We start from the raw sequence: 19,964 nt of genomic DNA, 5'->3' as shown, positions 1-19,964 counted from the left end.
TTGTCTGATGGTGTTGTGTTGACAAGTATTTACATGCTACAGAAAAACAGCATGGTCCAGCAATTAAAGCCAAGACTGACTGCAGTCAAGTCATTAATAATTTTAATACTCGATAACAAGAAATGAATAAGTCTGTTCATATTTCTTTGTATGACTCTGGGAACATCTCAAATGGAACTTTGGATGAATGAATATAAACACACAAATTAAATTTTACAGATTGTGAAAATGACTATGACTTATTTATAATCCAACATGCAGTAATTGTGGATTCCTTATCAGCACCTAGTTTTTAATACTCTATTTGTCAATTCCTTCAATTACTACAGAATTTCTCAGAAATAACTTAAATTTACTGTTATTATTTGTGTTCTTGATTTTTATTATCATTTTTATTATTTTGCCAGATCATTTTATTCCAAGTTATGAATTGTCTTGTATTCCATTATAATCTAATTTTCTAATTAGAGAAGAATTATATAAAGGCACAAATTGATTAAGTAAATTCTAAGCAAACTATGTGCCAAAAATGCCAATAAAAATTATTCTAGACCATAAGTTAGAGAGTCTTCCAAGCTGAATGAATGACTTAGGATGATCTATTCAATTAACTAGAATAAATAGTAATATCTTTGTCCAGTTTGTAAAACAAAGCTAAAAAAACAAAATTTGGTTTCTGCTGTAGAAAAATTTGAAGTGATGTTTGTGTCCTCACTAAACTCCTTTGTTGAAATTAGATCTCCAATGTGCTGGTTTCTAGAGATAGTGCCTTGTGCAGATGATTAGGTCATGAATAAGAAGCAAAGTTGCTTCCTATCTTTCTTGATGCCATGTGAGGATATTTAACTAGGAAGATGGGCTAACCAGACACCAGATATTCAGGTGCCTTGATCTTGGTTTTTTCAGCCTAATGAACTCTGAGAAATAAATGTTTCTTTTTTAAGCTGGCAGTCTTCAGCAATACATAAAAGTGTTCTAAACCAAATAGAACAAATTCCTTTAGAAAAATTAAAAATGCATCTTTTATATATTTAAATACATTTATTTTCTGTTTTCTCATTATGTGCACATACCAAGAAATAATTCAATCTTGTGACAACAGCTGTTACATAACTTAAATCTACTAAGTTTTAAGGAAAATGTTGTATACAATTTACAATTACATACAATTTCACTTAATTTAAAAATCAGCGGTTTTAATTTTATCCTAGTCACACACATACATATTCAATAACTAGTTTACACTTTTAGCAGATACTTAATGGACAGATATAATTATTTAAATTAACATATTTAAATAGAGAATAATTGGCAACTTAGTATACTAAAATTAGCATTACTATTGATGTATACTGTTCAAAAACATTTAGATAAATGTTACAAAATTATATTTTATAGACTATAAGAAACCTGGACAAATTATAAGTGCTATGAAACTTAAATCTAGGTATTAATTTCCTCTTGACAGCTGAACTTCATAGTGATCTTCAGGACCAGGAGATTTCTATTGGGTCATCTAGGGTAACAGTATGTGCCGTCAGATCAATATTTAATATCTACAGAAAAGGAAAATGATAATTAATTATTTAATCAAAAACACATTTCCTGTTGTTGTTATAACTAATAATATTTCCATTAAATATATTGTCTAAGTAAATAAGGTATGCTTCATTTTTCTTTCTATTGTAATGAAATTTTTATTCTGGAGAGTTCGCAACTGTTCCAGCAACATTCTCATCCTAAACTCTCCATTTTAGAGGTGATGGAAATGAAATCCAGGGAGGTACAGTAGCTACCAACAGACGGTAAACCAATTATTTTGATTTCATTACTTTTTCCATATAACTCCTAAATATGGAATTATTTATAACTATACTACATAAATCTCTGTTTTCTTATCTTCTATTTGAATTCAGTCATTTGTACTCAAAGTTTAGGTTTAGAACTGTATTTTCTCATTCCTAATTCAAAACAGCTTCGGCGAACTTAATTCCCTTCCCAAGATTTTAATTTTGCATGTGCTACATTCTTTCCCTGTAGATAATCTCAGACTTTATAATGGTTAAGCATGGAGATAATCAAGTAAGCATCCTTACTCAAAAATCTGTTATAATTTTATGATATGATGATTTCATGAGATGTCACTTTTGATAATCCCAATCACCTATATGATTTTCTATGTTTTAGCACAGAACATTTGGATTCCATCATCAAACATGCAAAACAAGGAGGAAGAGAATTGACCTTTTTTGGTTGTTGTTGCCTGGCACACATCAGCAAGTCTCCTGAATGCTTTATAAAATTAATTTTCACTAATGCCCAGAAATTTTGAATCAACTTACCACATTTACAGTGGTGAGTTTAAAAGGTAGAAGTTAAATGATTGTCTTAATTACTATTAGCAAGGTTTAAAATTGATCCATTCTACATCAAAACTTAAGCTAGCTCCTTTATCAACTGTTTGAAGCAGGACACAGCACTGCGGTATGACAGGTTAAGCTGCAATCTGCAATGCCAGCATCCCAAGTGGGTGCTTGTTCAAGTCCCACTGATCCATTTTCCATCAAGCTCCCTGCTAATGATCTGGAAAGCAGGAGATGGCCCACGTGGTTGGGCTCCTGCCACACACAAAGGAAACCCAGAAACAAGGCTCCTGGTTTCAGCTTGGCCCAGCATCAGCTAGTGCAGCCTTCTTCTCTGTATAATTCTGGCTTTTAAATACATAAATAAATAACTTTAAAAAAATAAAAAGCAACACTTAAAACGCATAGCTCTTGTATATAATGCCTTGTATAAAAATCAAGTAGGCATAATCTTTGCTAGGAAAATGTCTTTAAAATTTTAGTGATAGAGCACTTAAATCATTGTATAAAGTCCCCACAACTATATGTAGAAGGGAAATCAGGATAGAAAAATAAACTGACCATTCATTCCTCTCCCTACATATCCGTGAAGGCTTAAAAACTGCAGGGGCTCATAAATATTCATTTTATGGCACTAGAAGAAACTGCATATTCGTATAGGTTGAAGTAAAATCTTTTGAAACCATTGCAGCAATGAAATTTCATCAAATGCTTTTTTCTTATAATGCATTCTGTGTGTGTAGGCTGGGCGAGGTGGGCAACATGACACAGTGGACTCAGGCTGCAACTGCAGATGCCTGCATCCCTCATATGAGACTACCTGGGTTTGAGTTCTGGCTACCCCACTTCTGATCTAGCTGCCTGTAACGTGCCTGCTAAGGCAGTGGAAGTACTTAGGCTCTTGCCACCCAAGGGGGGGACCCAGATGGTGTTCTGGGCTATTGGCTCTGGACTGGCTTAGCTTCTCCTGTTGGGGTACATTTGGGGAGTGAATCAGAAGATGGAAGATTTTTCCTTCTGTGTCTCTCCCATTTCACTTTGCCTTTCAAATAAATTAATCTTAATTTTTGTGTGTGTGTGAATATGTTTAAAATCCCTGGAATAAACTTTGAAAAAAATTTCTTTTATGTTACATATTTTATCAAAATGAATATGAAATAAAGTGACATTTTAAAATATTTTATTTGACTTGTTCAGCTATATTTACTATTAAGTTATGTTTTATTTTACATCACTCTAATAGTAAATGAAGAACAAGGAATATATAAAAGAAACTCTCATTTTATTGTTCTGATTCAACAATGAGTAACATAACAAAATTGATTTCTAATTTTAAATAATTTCTAATTAATAATGATTGTTCTTTATTTTTAAAGAATTAATTTCCATTTTCAGAGACTCAGTTTCTTTATCTGTTATATAAGATCACTTGATTTAAACAGTAACCCCTTTACTTTGAAACTGCTTAATGTTTAAATGTAGATATTTTACTTTCAAAAATATTTTTGACAGTTAGCAAATATGGATAACAATGAGGTGATTTAGAGGTATCATGTCATTTAATCTTACTTTGATGATATAAAGATAATTATAAAATAGATATCATTAGATTGATTCGTATAACAAGTTGTTAAGGATAATATCATGGAGATAAATATAGAAGTTTAAAGAAAATGAATTTATGTGTATGATCATATTTCATAATTATTTATATTTAGGGCTGAGAAATATCAGTCTATGTAGATGTTTTCAATAGCCTTATTAAAAGACATTATGTCACTTACCTCTTGGCCTTGGGTTTGGTTAAATACAAGTGGATAATTTATTTCATTATACATTAAATTAACTGCATTGATCAAAGTGTTTCCTATGCCCCATACATGGACATATCCAAGTCTTATTTCACTTTTATTTATGTAACCAGTTTTCAATAGCGTGCTTGTCAAAGTTGTCTATAAAAATAAAAAGAAATGTTTAAACCCTTCATTTGCAAAGATATTTTAAATATATGTATTTCTGTCAATTCAAATATATTTAAAATATTTTAATACATATAAAATATGTAAAAGTATACTTTAACAATTTAAGCAAATTGTTTACTCATACTTCAAATGTGGCATTTTATACAGCAAACATGAAATAAATTTCAAATATTAATACAATTACATCTAAATACTTATACATACCTTATTTAAATTAAATTGTACTGATAAATACAGGTCTCTTTCATAGGTATCTGTAGAAAGAGAAAAGGCAGTACCTTTTTATTTCCAAAGAACAAGATGAAATATTAGTGTAGTTTGCTTTTATTTAAGGTAGAGTTATAGACAGTGAGAGGGAAAGGCAGAGAGAAAGTGTCCCTTCCATTGGTTCATCCCCCAGTTGGCTGCAAAGGCCAGAGCTGCACGGATCTGAAGCCAGGAGCCAGTTGCTTCTTCCTGGTCTCCTACGTGAGTGCAGGGGCCCAAGCATCTGGGCCATCTTCTACTGCTTTCTCATGCCACAACAGAGAGCTGGATTGGAAGATGGGCAGCTGGAACTAGAAGCCGCATCATATGGGATGCCAGCACCACAGGCAGAGGATCAACCTACTGCGCCACAGCGCCACCCCTCCTTAACTCTTTAAAGTATAATCTTGCTGTATTTAAAGTCAATTTTAATAAAACATATTAGCAAAAACTAAGCACTTTTTATTTATCAAATTCTAAGGATGTCACAACTGCTTTAATAATATTATTATTCCAATTATGGAGGAGTCAAATGACTCCCAAAGCGATCAAAGAAATTGCCAAAAAGAAAATAACTTATAACTGCCAATGATTGGAATCAAGTTCAAGTTTCCTTGATTTCTGTAACTGCATTTATATTGAAAAGAACCAATAAGTGTGTATAAATAGAAAGGGAAAAGTGGAGTAAAATGAATACCTGAAACAAGTAATTGGGGTAACACCGAAAAGGCAGCATATTTTAATGCCCATCTTCACATATATATGCTTGTACTGTACTAATTAATCTACTGAAAATATTTGTAATTGATTTCTCTTATACTAAAGTTGATATTTTGCCCCAAAACTCCTTCCATGAATATATTAATCCATGGGTGGTTAATTTAACATACATTACAGGGCTTATTGCCATTAACATGCCTTAACTATTATAGTTTCAATTTTTAAATACACAATTTTAGCATAAATTTATTAAGAACAGATTTCTAAGTTTAGAATTATAGGATAAAAAGAAAAATGGGAGTTACCAAAAATTATAATCAGTTTTGTTGTTACTTTTAATGAATAAGAGGAAGACACCAGATATAATCTTAGTCAAGGACACACACTTTTCTACTTCATTAGAATAAATAAGACAAATTAACATTTTACTGGGCTACAATTTGCAAGCTGGAATGCTCAAAATTTACTTACTGAATACATTTAAGACAACTTCATTTTGAGCTATAGTTGGATTTTCTTTGAAATAAATTGTCAGCAAATTATTATTATGCTACAATATTTGAATGTATTTGTTTAAAAGGAAGAATCAATTTATATATGTGCCTTCACCTAGATTAGCATGCTTTCTCTGAGAGAAATCTCAGAATCTCTTACAAGATTCTAATAAATTAAACAACCAATCAATTGTGCATGGTTGTTGCTGTTTCCTCAAGATTTCAAGGAATTATTTGAAATCATCACACATATATAAAACACACTGAGATATTGATATATAACAAAATAAACAGAGATAATTGCCCAGAAAATTCTGTATGCTTGCATGAAGAGGTAATTGAGGAATATCTTAATTTTCCCATCACTTTGCAGTGATTTAAAGAAATAAATTTGCTGTGATTTTTTAATAGAATAAGGGCAAGTATCAAGTTCTTTCACAGGTATCTTGGTTTAATAGGAAGAGCTGTAGCAAGTATTTTAAGGAAAGCTGTGTCTCCCTAGTTGTTAGAATGAACTAATCCAATTTGGTGAATAGCAAGAGTCAAAGATCAAAAACAAGGATGCAAATTATGCGTATCTCAAGTTTATAGCTCTGAAAACTCATCTCCAACAAATTTAATGTGAATGCTGAATATTGGGCCCAGGTGAGACAGAAAGGCTACATCCAAAGTCTGTAGAACCTCACTTAATGTGTAAGTGAAGGTCTGAGCTCTAAAGACAAGCATTTCTAAGAATAGAAGTTGATTCTTTCCTTATGAATCACAAAATATGAAGAAGATTGTACTTTTTCCAAGGAACTTGCTCAATAGTATGTGATTCTTATGTCAAATTGCTGATGTATACTCTATACTAATATATGCTTTTTTATTGATTTGATATTTAATTGACACAAATAATTGTCCTGTAATATTCCAGTCAGAGTAAACTTATCTATCTTCTCAAATATTTATCATTTTATCATTGTGTAAGCATTCAATATGACCTCTTCCAATTTCTCTGCAATGCACAGCATATTATTGCTAATTGCAGTTAGTGTACTGTGCAATAGAATATAAGAACCACTTTCTTATATCTAACAATATTTTAGTACCTTTGATAATTTTTGTGCATTCCCCCTTAACTTTCCCCCAGCCTCCAGTAACCACTATTCTGCTCTCAACTTCCATGAGAAGTTTTTTTACACTCCATATATTAGTGAGATCAGTTACTAATAGATTCTTATTTTTTATGCTTGCAGGATATTTATCTGAAAAAATGAGATATATACATGTCTGTAGCATTAATGAAAATTCTGTTATCTTGGATATATAATTTACTTAAAATATAGTGACCCACTCTTAAGAATTTCAGCTGTGCACAGATGTTAGTCTTAATGACTAAGATTTTTGTCATGAAAATATTCAAAATCCTGGTTCAAAGTCCTAGTAGACATGGCATTGGTAATAGTAGTCAGTAATCTTAACTCACTACTAGTGTTTGCATGCAACATAAGAATCTCCCAGGGTATTTTGCTCAAAGGTAGTTTCCCGGGTTTCTTCTCCAACTAATGAAATTTGGATGCTGCCCCACCCCATGAGTCTGTATTATTAACAAACTATCCCAGATACTTCTAATGCCAGTGGACAAATGAGCATACACAGCTAGGGCTAGGACTTTAGCAGTTCTGACAGGTCTTTAGAAATAGTCATGGATGGAGTAAACATAGTTTCAAGGGTACATTCTCATGTAAAAATAATCCTTAATATTAACACCAAAATAAACATATAAGCAAAATCAATAGCTACAAAATATGGAGAAATACTCTCTTGAGTTTGGTTTCTGAGCAACCTCCTTGTATTAGAGGAATCCCTTGTGCATGGATACGTGCACATGGAAAGTGGGGGTCCTGGGCCGGCGTCATGGCTCACTAGGCTAACCCTCCGCCTGCGGTGCCGGCACCCCAGATTCTAGTCCCGGTTGGGGTGCCAGGTTCTGTCCCGGTTGCTCCTCTTCCAGTCCAGCTCTCTGCTGTGGCCCGGGAAAGCAGTGGAGGATGGCCCAAGTGCTTGGGCTTTGCACTGCATGGAGACCAGGAGGAAGCACCTGGCTCCAGGTTTTGGATCCGTGCAGCGCGCTGGCCGTCAGCGGTAGCAGCCATTTCAGGGGTGAACCAACGGAAGGAAGACCTTTCTCTTTGTCTCTCTCTCTCTCACTGTCTAACTCTGCCTGTCCAAGAAAAAAAATAAAAAAAGTGGGGGTCCGTCTGAGTGGAACTTACACGCATCAAATATCAGTGATATGAAAAGCACAGTGCTAGCTTCTGGAAGGAAAACACCAATGAATTTATTATCCCTGCCTGCATAAATCTCTTAATCATTTATATATCTACCATAGAGTTTAGTTATATTTAGGATGATGAGGGAGTCTTTAAATGCTTGTGGCACTGTTTATCAATTTAAATTGATCCAACTAATTATTAGATATTTTTGGCTTTGAATGTTATTAATAGCTTTGTACTAAACTTCAAAAGTACAAAAATAGGATGTGAAAGAATATGTATGGCATCAATTACATTTATCTGCCAAAAAGAACACTTACCTATAGTGTCCCCATCGTCCCAGAAGAGAGATCCTTGTGCCATGTGATTATCATCTGCAGCAACAATGAGCTTCATGTACTTTTGTCGACTTTAAAAAAGAAATATATAATTTTACTTATGTTTGTATGACAGCATATGTCTAGCTAGGTATTTTCATATATGCAAGTAACCAGAGGAACATAAATAAACATAATTACAAAAAATGCAAACCGATTTAGATAAAGAAAATCAAAAGTTCTACTTTTAAAAACATTAATAAGAATGATATGAACTATAATTTATTTCTTATTTGATAGAATATATCTTATATGTCTTTTGATCTCAAGAAATTATCCACTGTAACAAATAAAAAGTTGTCTCAGGACTGGTGCTGTGGTACAGCAGGTTGGACTGTCTTCATGCAAAAAAGAAACTACTGGCCAGGTGGTTACTTAAGACTGGTGATAAATACGACATCTGGGTTACTCTTTATCTTACTATGGGACAAGTCCTCTAAGAAACAGGTCAGCTTCCTCTGTAAACACCAGGAGACTTACTAACTTAAAAGAATGGTGATACTATCAATAGATAGCTATATTTTCATGGATTAGAATGAGCAAAGAAATATATCACAGGACAGGTAAATGGAAGCAGAGAAAAAGAAACAGAAAAGAGGTGGAAAGGAACAGTACTGAATGTTTATAAAGAGATTTAAAAAGGAACTATCCAGTGCTAAAAACTGAGCCATGAAAACACATGCAGGAAATTTTAAATTTTATTACTAAGTGGAAAAAAAAAAAAGAAAGCAAAAGGCTCCAAACTGTACAGTTCCAATTATGTGATATTCTGGAAAGGCAAAATTATAGAGATAGTAATAAGATCAATAGATACAATGGATTAAAGGACAATAAATAAATGGAATACAGGAGAAGTGTAGGGCAGTGAAACTGTACATCTGTGATGGTACACTTTCCCAAACCCACAGAATAGGTAACACTGAGAGTAAACCCTAATATGAACTGCAGACCTTATGTAACAGTGTCAATGTAGGCTGATCGCTTGTAACAAATGTACTATGCTTCTGGGGTATGCTAATACTGGAGGAAACTGAATGTGCCAGATGGGATAGGGGTTTTATGGACTTTCTTCTCACATTTGCAGTGAATCTAAAAGTGCTCTAAAAGTAAAGTATTGAAGAAGAGGATCAGGGGCCAGCAGAGGGGTAAGCTGTCTGTTTCATTTCCCATAGAGCTCCATAGAGCTCTCTGATGATGCTCCTGGGTAAGCAGTGTAAGATGGCCCAAGTATTTGGGCCCTGCCACCATTCCTGGCTTTGGCCTGGCCCAACCTTGGCCATTGTGGCCATTTGCAGAGTAAACTAAATGGATGAAAGATCTCCCTCTCTCTGTTTCTCCTCACCTCTCTCTGTAACTCTGCCTTTTAAATAAATAAATAAATCTTAAAAAAGAAAAAGAGGTTTATAAAATACTATATTTTCATGAAGTAAATCACGGTTTTTTTCACATATCACAGGCAGAAAAAAGATGGGTTAACGGAGGCAGTCATTCAAGGCACAAGTTACTCATTTGTCATTGCTTCTGCATGTTATCCATCCACATAAAGGTTTAAGGATAGAGACTTACTAACCGTCTTGTTTGGACAGCAGACCTTTTAGAAAATATTTAGGGTCACTAGGGGCTTGTCCTAAGAAGGCAATCCTTATAAGAGAGTTGATTATGCAAGCCAAGTGTGGTCCAGCAGTTTTCTGGCTCTGGTTAACCAAATGGGCTCCACCACTGCCATTCTCCATCAGACACCAGACTCATGGGGCTGTAAGATCTTGAACTGTGACTCTCCAAAACTCTAAGCTGATATAAACCTTATTTCCTCCTTAGTAATTCCTGTTATTTTAGTTAGAGTCATTGAATGTTAACTAATAAACTATACATTATACAAAGCTTCCCTAAACTTGGGGTTCCTTGGCTGTGACAAAACCTGCTGCCCGTGCAGCATCTACTTGGGCTACTCCATCTCATTGCCATGGGACTTTTGGGACCGAGGAATGTTGAAATTCACGGAAAGTTGCTGCTTTGTGCTATGCCACAGGCTAACTTAATAGCTTACAAGCAGGTCAAATCTCAGACCATTCCTAATTCCTGACATTTCCAGTATGGTGCATCACAGATTTTAATATCATCTTGATAATGGTTCAATATGATCTCAACAACAGTTCACTTACCTTAAAAATGTGGTTCGAGCAGGTTCCTGACATGGTAGGATGTGACCACCACGAACATGTAGATTTATGGCATCATAAGGAGTGTTAAAATCTTGAAATTGTCCTCTGATTCCAATATCTTCTCCCTGAAAATGAGAAATGGAAACAAAATCAGGAGGGCCAGAAATGGAGTCATAAGTAACATTGATACTTGAGGTGGCACATTTATAAGATCAAATGACACACTTTGTGATTTATGAAATATTAAATATGCAAACATATTCTGGAAAACATGCTGTTTAAAGCATATCCTTAAGTCATGCTAGTTCAATCTAGGTCCTTATGCTATCTCTGAAAGTGATTTATAGCTATTTGTTTCTGTGGAACTCATAGGCAGAATGTGTATGGATTTTTGAAAGGTCACAAAAGCTGTTCTAGAGTTGTCATGCACATTATTCTCAGAGGGAGTGCTTTAGTTTTAATGATCACTTTGCATATCCAGTAAAGGGGAATGACCTTTCTGTATACAATGTGCACTTGCATTTTATTTCTAAAAAATGAATCAATGACCTGATAACATACTATAGCAGAATAAATTAACTCTCAATGTGTGTTAACTTGATTCAGCTCTAATTAGCAAGACATATTTTATTGTTTTCAAATAGCAAGTAGATCAAATATAGCATTGGTTACTACCAATGGGCATCCAAACTGTTACCTCTTTCTGATCAGTCAGTCCCCAGACTTCCCTAAATACTTACCGTATGATAGTCAAACCATCGAGCATTAGGGACATAGCCACGTACAACAGTCATATACTGAAAATTAAAGATACAATAATTAAAAACATAAATACAAACAAACAATTTTGTGAGCAAAATAATAGTAGGACTTACAGGTTCCAACACAGGGGTAACCATAAATGCTGGACCCCACAGAAACTGTAGGAATATGTCCCAGGTTGTTCTGTCATCAAAGAACCTTGAAAAAATTAGAAAAAAATAAATCAAATAATATTATCTCATCTGGATACCATAAAACACTATTCAACTTAAATTTGATGCTATGTTTTTGGATTAAAATGAAAACCAAATTATAGGGGCTAGTTGTGACTCTGTAGGTCAAGCCATCACTTGCAATACTGGCATCCCATATTAGAGTTTGGGTTCAAGTCTTAGCTTCTCCATTTCTTATCCAGATTCCTGTTAATGTGCTTAGGAAGCCAGTAGATAATAGCTCAAACCCGTGGGCCCCTGACACCCACATAGGTGATCCAGGTGGAGATTCTCTCTCTCTTTCTCTCCCTCCCCCCGCTCTAGTCACTCTACCTTTTGAAGAAATAAATAAATTTGAAGCAAATGAAAAACAGAGGCCAATGTTGTGCACAGTGGTTTAAGCCACCACCTAAGATGCTGGCATCCAGTATGGTTCTGGCTCAAGTCCTGATTGGTCCATTTTTGATCCACCTCTCTGATAATGCAGATGAGAAGGCAGTGGAAGATGGCCCAAGTACTTGGACCCTTGCCACCCATGTGGGCAATCCAGATGGAGCCCCAGACTCCTCTATTTTTTTTTTTTCAACCTGGCCCAATCCTGGCCGCTGGAGTCATCTGGGGAATGAACCCGCAGATGGAAACTTGCTCTTTCTCTTTCTCTCTTCTCTCTCTGTTATTCTCTCTCCCTTACCCCACCCCGGTAGCACTGCATTTCACATAAATAAATGGATATTTAAAAATGAAAACCAAATCATGAGAATAATCTCATCATTTGGATTTCAATGCACAGTGTAATAATTTATGAGTATAGCTACATATAACTGAATAAATATTCCTGAAAAATGCAAATAATTATGATAGAACACAGGGTAACTAAAAGAAATAGCCTTGGAAGAGACAATATAGAAGTGCAAATGTTAACTTCGCCTAGTATATGAACAAAAACTAGGAAACACAAACTGAACATTTTGAAAAGGAATTACGAAACTTGTAAGAATTCGATTTGTTAACTTTAGAGTTTGTCTATCCTCCTCAGGTTAGAGCTCTCTCATAGTGGTTTTCATGGCCTTAAAGTTGCTTCCATATGTTATCAGGTGTTCAAATATTATATATAAATGGCTAGAAAACATAAAATCTCTTGTATCATTTGAGAATAGTCACAATGAAATGTTCACATTTCTTCTTCAATTGAAATAAAAGTACAAAGTTTATTTTTAAATGATTTTATTTAAAATTCTATTGTATTAAAATCTGACACTAATGCTGAACTGGACTGCTCAGCTTACTACTTTATCAACAACCCAAAAAGCAAAGTTCTAGCCATTCTCAATAGAGCAAGAATCTGCATAGTTAATAATAATGCTTCCAATTGAAGACTCAGTCCAGAGTCAATGCCATAGCTCTCCTGGGACATTTAAAGGAACTTAAGAAAAGGAGGAAAGTCTATAAGTGAAAGAGAAAGGAGATCAATCAAATGCTATCAGAAATAAAGAAAGGATTACACTAGATAAGTTAATAATTTGAAGCTCTCATCAACTTGTTAACTTTTAATGTGTAGTGGCTGGGGCTGGGCCAGGATCAGAGCCAGGAACTAGGAACATGATCCAATCTTCTCACATTGGTGGGAAGTACCTGACTGCTTGAGCTATTACTAGTTTCTTTCCAGGGTTTGCATTAGCAGGAAGCTGAAGTTAGGAGCCAGAGCCGGAAATCCAATCCAGACATGTGATGTAGGATTTAACTGCTGATATGAACATCTGCTCCCTCACTTTAAGTTGTAAGGGATAAATCTAAAACAAATTTCCAAGAATAATGCTGAAACTGGTCTAGGGAACCTATTTCCATACCTTTAGTAAGAGGTGGGAAGAACTTCTACAGTAAGGCATCAATATTTTGTAGATTTACATAACTGTAGTAAACTTCAATTAAGTAAATTGTGATGAATATCATGACTTATCCCCAGAAATGTTTAAAAATACTCCATGTAGTTATATATGTAATTTTCTGATTCAAGGCTGGTATACAGTAGCTATTTTTTAAGAAATTATTAATTTCAATAATAAATTATTTCATTTATTAAAGGCATATATTATTCTATTAGTAGGTTTATTTTTGTAACCAGTTTTTATTAATTCAAAATGAATGCTAATAACAACAAAAAATTTCCAATCTAAAAAGTTCTATGTTGGACTGTGAAACATTATAAGACTCAAATAAATGAAAGCTATCTCTTTGTGGTAGAAAAAAAATTTGTACTCACTCATGCATCAGGGGTCGGATAACAGTGCCACCATGAGCATGAATTTCATGCAGTTGTGTATAGAAATAAGGCAATAGAGTATATCTAATATTTAGAACATTCCTTGTCATTTCAACAAAAGTTTCATTCCAAGAAACAGGGTCTTGTCTCTGAAACAAAGAAAAATAAAATAGTCATAAATTCCTTTTTTTATTTAATCATAATATACAAGCATATAGATATTTAAAGGAAAAAGTAGGAAATTATATTAATTCATTGTCATACAGTGCAAACTTTATTCAGAAAAATCTTAAGCAATGATACCCTACCCTTTAAAACAAAGAGAGAAAGAAGGCACAGGATTTAATGAGAATAATGAAAATTAAGCCTATGGATTTGATTTACTGTGGATGAATATGCAAAATAGAGTCCACATCTTAATAGATGGCAATTATATCATCAGTGTTGGCAATACTCAGTTTTGGAGGTGAGAAGTATAAGAAAGAAAAGAAAGCTGCATTCTATAAAAGTGTATTGAAATAAGCAAACACTCAGAGCTTATCATAGTGATCTGGCACATTTTATGTGCTCAGGAAAAAAATTCTTCAGGCACTGAAGAATTAATAATAAAGAAAGAAGAAGAGATTGAATATTGAATAAAATAGAGAACGTGTTTGAGTCTGTAAAACATTGCAGCACATATTAGAAAATAATAGTCACAGAAAGTGATTAGTACTTAATACATTAATTTGTTCCAGAGGCCTAAACAAGGCTATCATATAATTCTAATGAGAAATACTTTTTGTTGCTGTCAACAGGACTGAGGCTCTTTAGATCTATATTGTATTTCGGTGCAGGATTCTGTCCCGGTTGCCCCTCTTCCAGGCCAGCTCTCTGCTGTGGCCAGGGAGTGCAGGGGAGGATGGCCCAAGTGCTTGGGCTCTGCACCCCATGGGAGACCAGGAGAAGCACCTGGCTCCTGCCTTCGGAATAGCGCAGTGCGCCAGCTGCAGCACACCAGCCATGGCGGCCATTGTTGGGTGAACCAACGGCAAAAGGAAGACCTTTCTCTCTGTCTCTCTCTTTCTCTCACTGTCCACTCTGCCTGTCAATAAATAAATAAATAAATAAAATAAAAAGAATAATAATAATATTTCTGAAATTTCCAATTTTTATCAATTTCAGGAATAAGGAAGTTTTAATGATGATTGACTGTTAATACTGGTATATGTAGTGTTAGAATAGGCAAAACCTTGAAAGTAAAAGTGGTTCAAGAAATATTATGTGATTTAATTCTTACTAAATTCAAAGTCAAGTAAGAAGAAAGCAGCAAAAACCATATTTGTGGCTTATTGACTTCATTATTATTATTTTGCTTAAACATTTTGATGCATGATAATTGACTTCTAAGCCATACATTCATAAATGTAATAATATTAACATATTTAAACTGATAGGTAAATTTATGATCTATAGATTTTTATTTAAAAAATCTCTAATTCTCTTACTTTTTTCTTTTTTAAGATTTTACTTATTTATTTGAAAATTAGAGTTATGAAGAGAGAGAGAGAGAGAGATCGTCCATAAGCTGATCCACTTCTCAGATGGCTGCAATGGCCAAAGGAAGGAGCTAGGAGCTTCTTCCTCTTCTCCCATGTGGATGGCAGGGGCCATCTTCTGCTGCTTTCCTGGGCCATTTGCAGTGAGCTGAGTCAGGAATGGAGCAGTCAGGACATTTAACGTGCAATGCCACAACGTTGGGCCCTATCCTTCTTTTTATTTTTCTCAGAAACTCCAACCACATTAGTATCTCAGGGTTTTCATATTTTTCCCACCTGAATTTTACTCTTGTGTTTATTTATCTTAATTTTCTCTGCTCAACTGTCAATTCATCCTAGACCTCCCAAACCCCTCCTTCTAAAACAAGACTCTCATCAGTCTCTACATCCTTAGCCACTCTATTCTTCCTTCTTATACATCATTTATTTGTATGCAACATACTATCTATCTATCTATCTACCTATCTAAATGTAAATGTATGTGTGTGTGTGTGTGCGTGCGTGTGTGGCTGTAGGTATATATAAAATTGTATATCATCTTTTATCATCCTTAGACTATATGAATAACTAGGACACAGACTATAAGTACTAAGTAGTAGACTTTCAATAAACACATGCTGAATTAATGCCATTCCACGCTTTTACAGATTCCTGCCTTACTCCCTGATATTACAGCCTTCTATATTGCACTGTTGACAGTATTTTTTCCTACTAAAGTATTTTTATTCCATCAAATTATATCTATCTCTATTGCCAAACTCCCAAACTCTTCCAAAAAGTGTTCCATCCTGCCTTCTTTCCTCTGTCCTTCTATATCCTCCTTTTATTTTAACTAAAATTTCCTAGAGGTGGCAGACATTTCAGTAACTATTTTAGAACCCACTCTTCATAGATCAGTTCTACTTTCAATTCTTCTATGATGTGCATGTTGCTAATTTGTCTTTTATCTGCCCTCCACTGAAATTCAGTGTCACAAAGAATAGATTTTTTTAGATATTGTTTCTAATTATTTATACCTTCCCTGATTTTCAGTGTTACCTCTAAAAATTCTTTAGACAATTTAATAAAGTGCATAGATGTGCCACCACACAGAAATTTGTTCTCATCTCTTTTCCTTTTGTATTTTCTCAGCATTTCAACAAATTGTTTTATGATTTGTCTTGTAAATCTTCCTATTACATTCATTCATGCAAATTATTTTAACTCTCAAGATTTAGTTGAATCTGACTTCTTTCTTGTTCTTTACCATTTGAATAAAGTTCCAGGACATAAGTTTTTTCCTTTACTATTTCAAAATTATATAGGACAGCAGTAAACATACAGTCATGGACCCTAATATATAATGGAGTTTATGCTTCCAATCAGAAAATCTCAAAGTAATGGATTTAGATATCTTCTGTGAATATGCAGATTCAAAATATTGATCTGGAAATCAGAAGGTTAAAGCACATTCTATTCCAAAATTTCTAAATTTGGATAGAAAAAAGAAATCAAATGTAGATATTACATACTCTAGTAAATTGAATGTTGTGATTTCTTGAAAATGGATAAAATGCTCCAAGTTGTGTCCAGCGTGTACAGAGATGATATTCGGAATCATTGAAGAAACCACAGATGTCTGCTCCAGTCTAAAAGATATTGTTACATTTAATACATGTTCAATGGTTTATATTATATGTTGTGAAGATAAAGGAAACAAATTTACTTACATATGATATTCCAAAGAGACTAAATTCCATCATACCTAAAAAACAGGAAAAAATTTAAAAACTACTATTTCATATATTTTTTTTATTTCTAGTAATGAAAAAAACTTTTTTAATATCACCTCCAATTAAGTGAGGTATTTTTAAAACTGTTAGTACATTTTTCTTACTTATTGTATATTATTTTCTGTATAGTGTCAATAATGTTTATAAAAACAGAACACAGTCAGCTGCCTTGACACTTGCATGATGATATACTAGGAGCACAGTCTGTTATGAAAACGTACTGGCACAATGTATCGGTAGTGGATTTTCCCAGTTTCATTTTTAAAATAAAGAAATTGCTTGTGTAGTTATTTAACAATAACTCATTATTATTTGAAATAAACTTAACTATTCTTATTCATTAAATTCTCTAGGAAACAATCACTTCAATAAAATAGAATACATTTGATTTCCTGGTTCTTTTTTTAAACAATATTTATAAACTTTGTTTATCTTGAATCTATTCATTATTTTTTGTATTTATTTGACAGGTAGAGTTATAGACAGTGAGAGAGAAAGACAGAGAGAAAAGTCTTCCTTCCCTTAGTTCACTCCCCAAATGACCGCTATGGTCAGTGCTGTGCTGATCAGAAACCAGGAGGCAGGTGCTTCCTCTTGGTTTCCCACACGGGTGCAGAGGTCCAAGCACTTGGGCCATCCTCCACTGCTTTCCCGGGCCACAGCAGAGAGCTGGACTGGAAGAGGAGCAACCGGGACTAGAACCCTGCGCCCATATGGGATGCCAGCGCCGCAGGCAGAGGATTAAGCAAGTAAGCCATGACGCCAGTCCCAAATCTATTCATTATAAGATTTTTAATACTAAAGATGAAACAGAAATTTACCTACTTCTTTAAAATGATAGTATATTTTAAATTTTTTTATTTATATAAAGGGAACAAATTTCATGTATTTTATATATACAGTTTTAAGAACATAAATATACTTCCCTCCTCCCTGGCTCACATCATCTCTCTTCTTTCCTGTCTTATTTTTCTTTTATTTTTCACAATTATATGCTTTCAATTTACTTTGTAATCATAGATTAATCCTCCACTAAATAAACAATTCAACAAGTAGCAAGCAGAAAAGCCACTATTCCTCAGGAGCAAAGACAAGGACTTTAAATAATAATCATCTCAAAGTGTCAATTTCTTTTCTTTTCTTTTTTTTAATTTTTTTTTTTAAATTTTTGACAGGCAGAGTGGACAGTGAGAGAAAGAGAGAGACAGAGAGAAAGGTCTTCCTTTTGCCGTTGGTTCACCCTCCAATGGCCGCCGCGGTAGCGCGCTGCGGCCGGCACACCACGCTGTTCCGATGGCAGGAGCCAGGTGCTTCTCCTGGTCTCCCATGGGGTGCAGGGCCCAAGCACTTGGGCCATCCTCCCCTGCACTCCCTGGCCACAGCAGAGAGCTGGCCTGGAAAGGGGCAACCGGGACAGGATCGGTGCCCCGACCGGGACTAGAACCCGGTGTGCCGGCGCCGCAAGGCGGAGGATTAGCCTAGTGAGCCGCGGCGCCGGCCCAAAGTGTCAATTTCACTCATATTCATAGTGCCTTACTTATAATTTATTCTACCATTGTACAACATCTCTTTAAATATTTAGTTTGAAATATTCTTTAGCATCTCTCAATGATTATTTTGTAGAATCCATCATTTCTATTCCCTTCTAATTTGTAGTTCTAGATGTTCTCTTTTCTAGCTCTTGCCCTTTCCATCAAGAAACTGAAAAAAACAATAAAATTATTTTTAAAATAAACCAGTAGCATAGTTTCTGCACAACATCTTTGATCTTATTTCTTGGGCCAGTGTTTTTTCATAATTCTGTGATTTGTAAAACTCAAGAACAGAAGCACATAATTTTGAAAATGTATAAGTTACATGAACTAGCAACAGCATAAGTGGTTATCAAAGGAAAAATTCAAAAGACTAAAAATGGAGATGAAGACTCTCACATACCAATGATCGATTTGTCCATATTGTCCCACCGTGCATAGTTGTCTCCAAGCCAGTGTCCTGCCCATCGCCCAGCAGTAGGATATGTAGAACGAGAAATAACTATCCCTCTTTTGCCAGTTGTCTTCTGCAAGGCACTGATGTATATGAAAAAGTATTCTGAGTTTTTGTTAACCTATACGGTATTTTTTTCCACATATTTTTTTTCTTTATTAAACTTTTATTTAATGAATATAAATTTCCAAAGTACAGCTTATGGGTTACAATAGCTTCCCCCCTCCCATAACTTCCCTCCCACCCGCAACCCTCCCCTTTCCTGCTCCCTCTCCCCTTCCAATACGGTATTTTCACCAAATATGTCTACTCATAACCACTGCATGGAGAAAGTGTTTGATTTATGGTGTTTATATTGAATCTTATTACAATTAATACTTTATATGTGAGTTTTGTCTGCTATACTATGAAAACATCTTGGGCATGAAAAAATATGATTCTCTTGAACATTTTCCAGAGTATTATGCAGATATTAAATGGCTTTAATGCATTTTTTCAATGAATACAAGCTAACTCGATATATAGTGTAAACTTAACTAATTAGCCAAATAGAACTTTGGCATGTAATTTCAGTTCAAAGATTTTTTAAAACTAATGAATATCTCAAAATAAAGATACAAGAGACTGAAAATATCAGTCTAAAGAGACATAGATGATATATTCAACAGAGACAACATTATACTCATTAACTTAAAATTTCCTACTTGCATCTTTGAAAAGATCATGTGAGAAAACTATCTTCATTGTTTAATTTTTCTGCAACAAATTTAAAGGGACCAGCCTACTTAAGAGTATAACTATTTCAATATATACCTCAAATATTTACTGACAT

The 19,964-nt window shown here is 34.4% G+C and overlaps 1 protein-coding gene across 1 annotated transcript in view; it reads right to left on the bottom strand.

The window, feature by feature from the left end:
* Positions 1 to 1,487: 1,487 nt before the first annotated feature.
* The window catches only part of SI (sucrase-isomaltase), an 82,013-nt gene continuing 63,536 nt past the window's right edge, over positions 1,488 to 19,964 (bottom strand). The window contains exons 37-47 of the mRNA XM_062178146.1: positions 19,082 to 19,215; positions 17,084 to 17,118; positions 16,886 to 17,002; positions 13,837 to 13,985; positions 11,478 to 11,562; positions 11,343 to 11,399; positions 10,603 to 10,727; positions 8,384 to 8,472; positions 4,550 to 4,599; positions 4,148 to 4,315; positions 1,488 to 1,556 (exon numbers count right to left, since the gene is read on the bottom strand). Of these exons, the coding sequence (XP_062034130.1) occupies positions 1,488 to 1,556; positions 4,148 to 4,315; positions 4,550 to 4,599; positions 8,384 to 8,472; positions 10,603 to 10,727; positions 11,343 to 11,399; positions 11,478 to 11,562; positions 13,837 to 13,985; positions 16,886 to 17,002; positions 17,084 to 17,118; positions 19,082 to 19,215 (1,078 nt within the window). The remainder of the gene's footprint in view (positions 1,557 to 4,147; positions 4,316 to 4,549; positions 4,600 to 8,383; positions 8,473 to 10,602; positions 10,728 to 11,342; positions 11,400 to 11,477; positions 11,563 to 13,836; positions 13,986 to 16,885; positions 17,003 to 17,083; positions 17,119 to 19,081; positions 19,216 to 19,964) is intronic.

The sequence above is a fragment of the Lepus europaeus genome, chromosome 2 (assembly GCF_033115175.1).
Source record: "Lepus europaeus isolate LE1 chromosome 2, mLepTim1.pri, whole genome shotgun sequence".
Lineage (NCBI taxonomy): Eukaryota > Metazoa > Chordata > Mammalia > Lagomorpha > Leporidae > Lepus > Lepus europaeus.
This window is presented reverse-complemented; position numbering and strand designations above follow the sequence as displayed.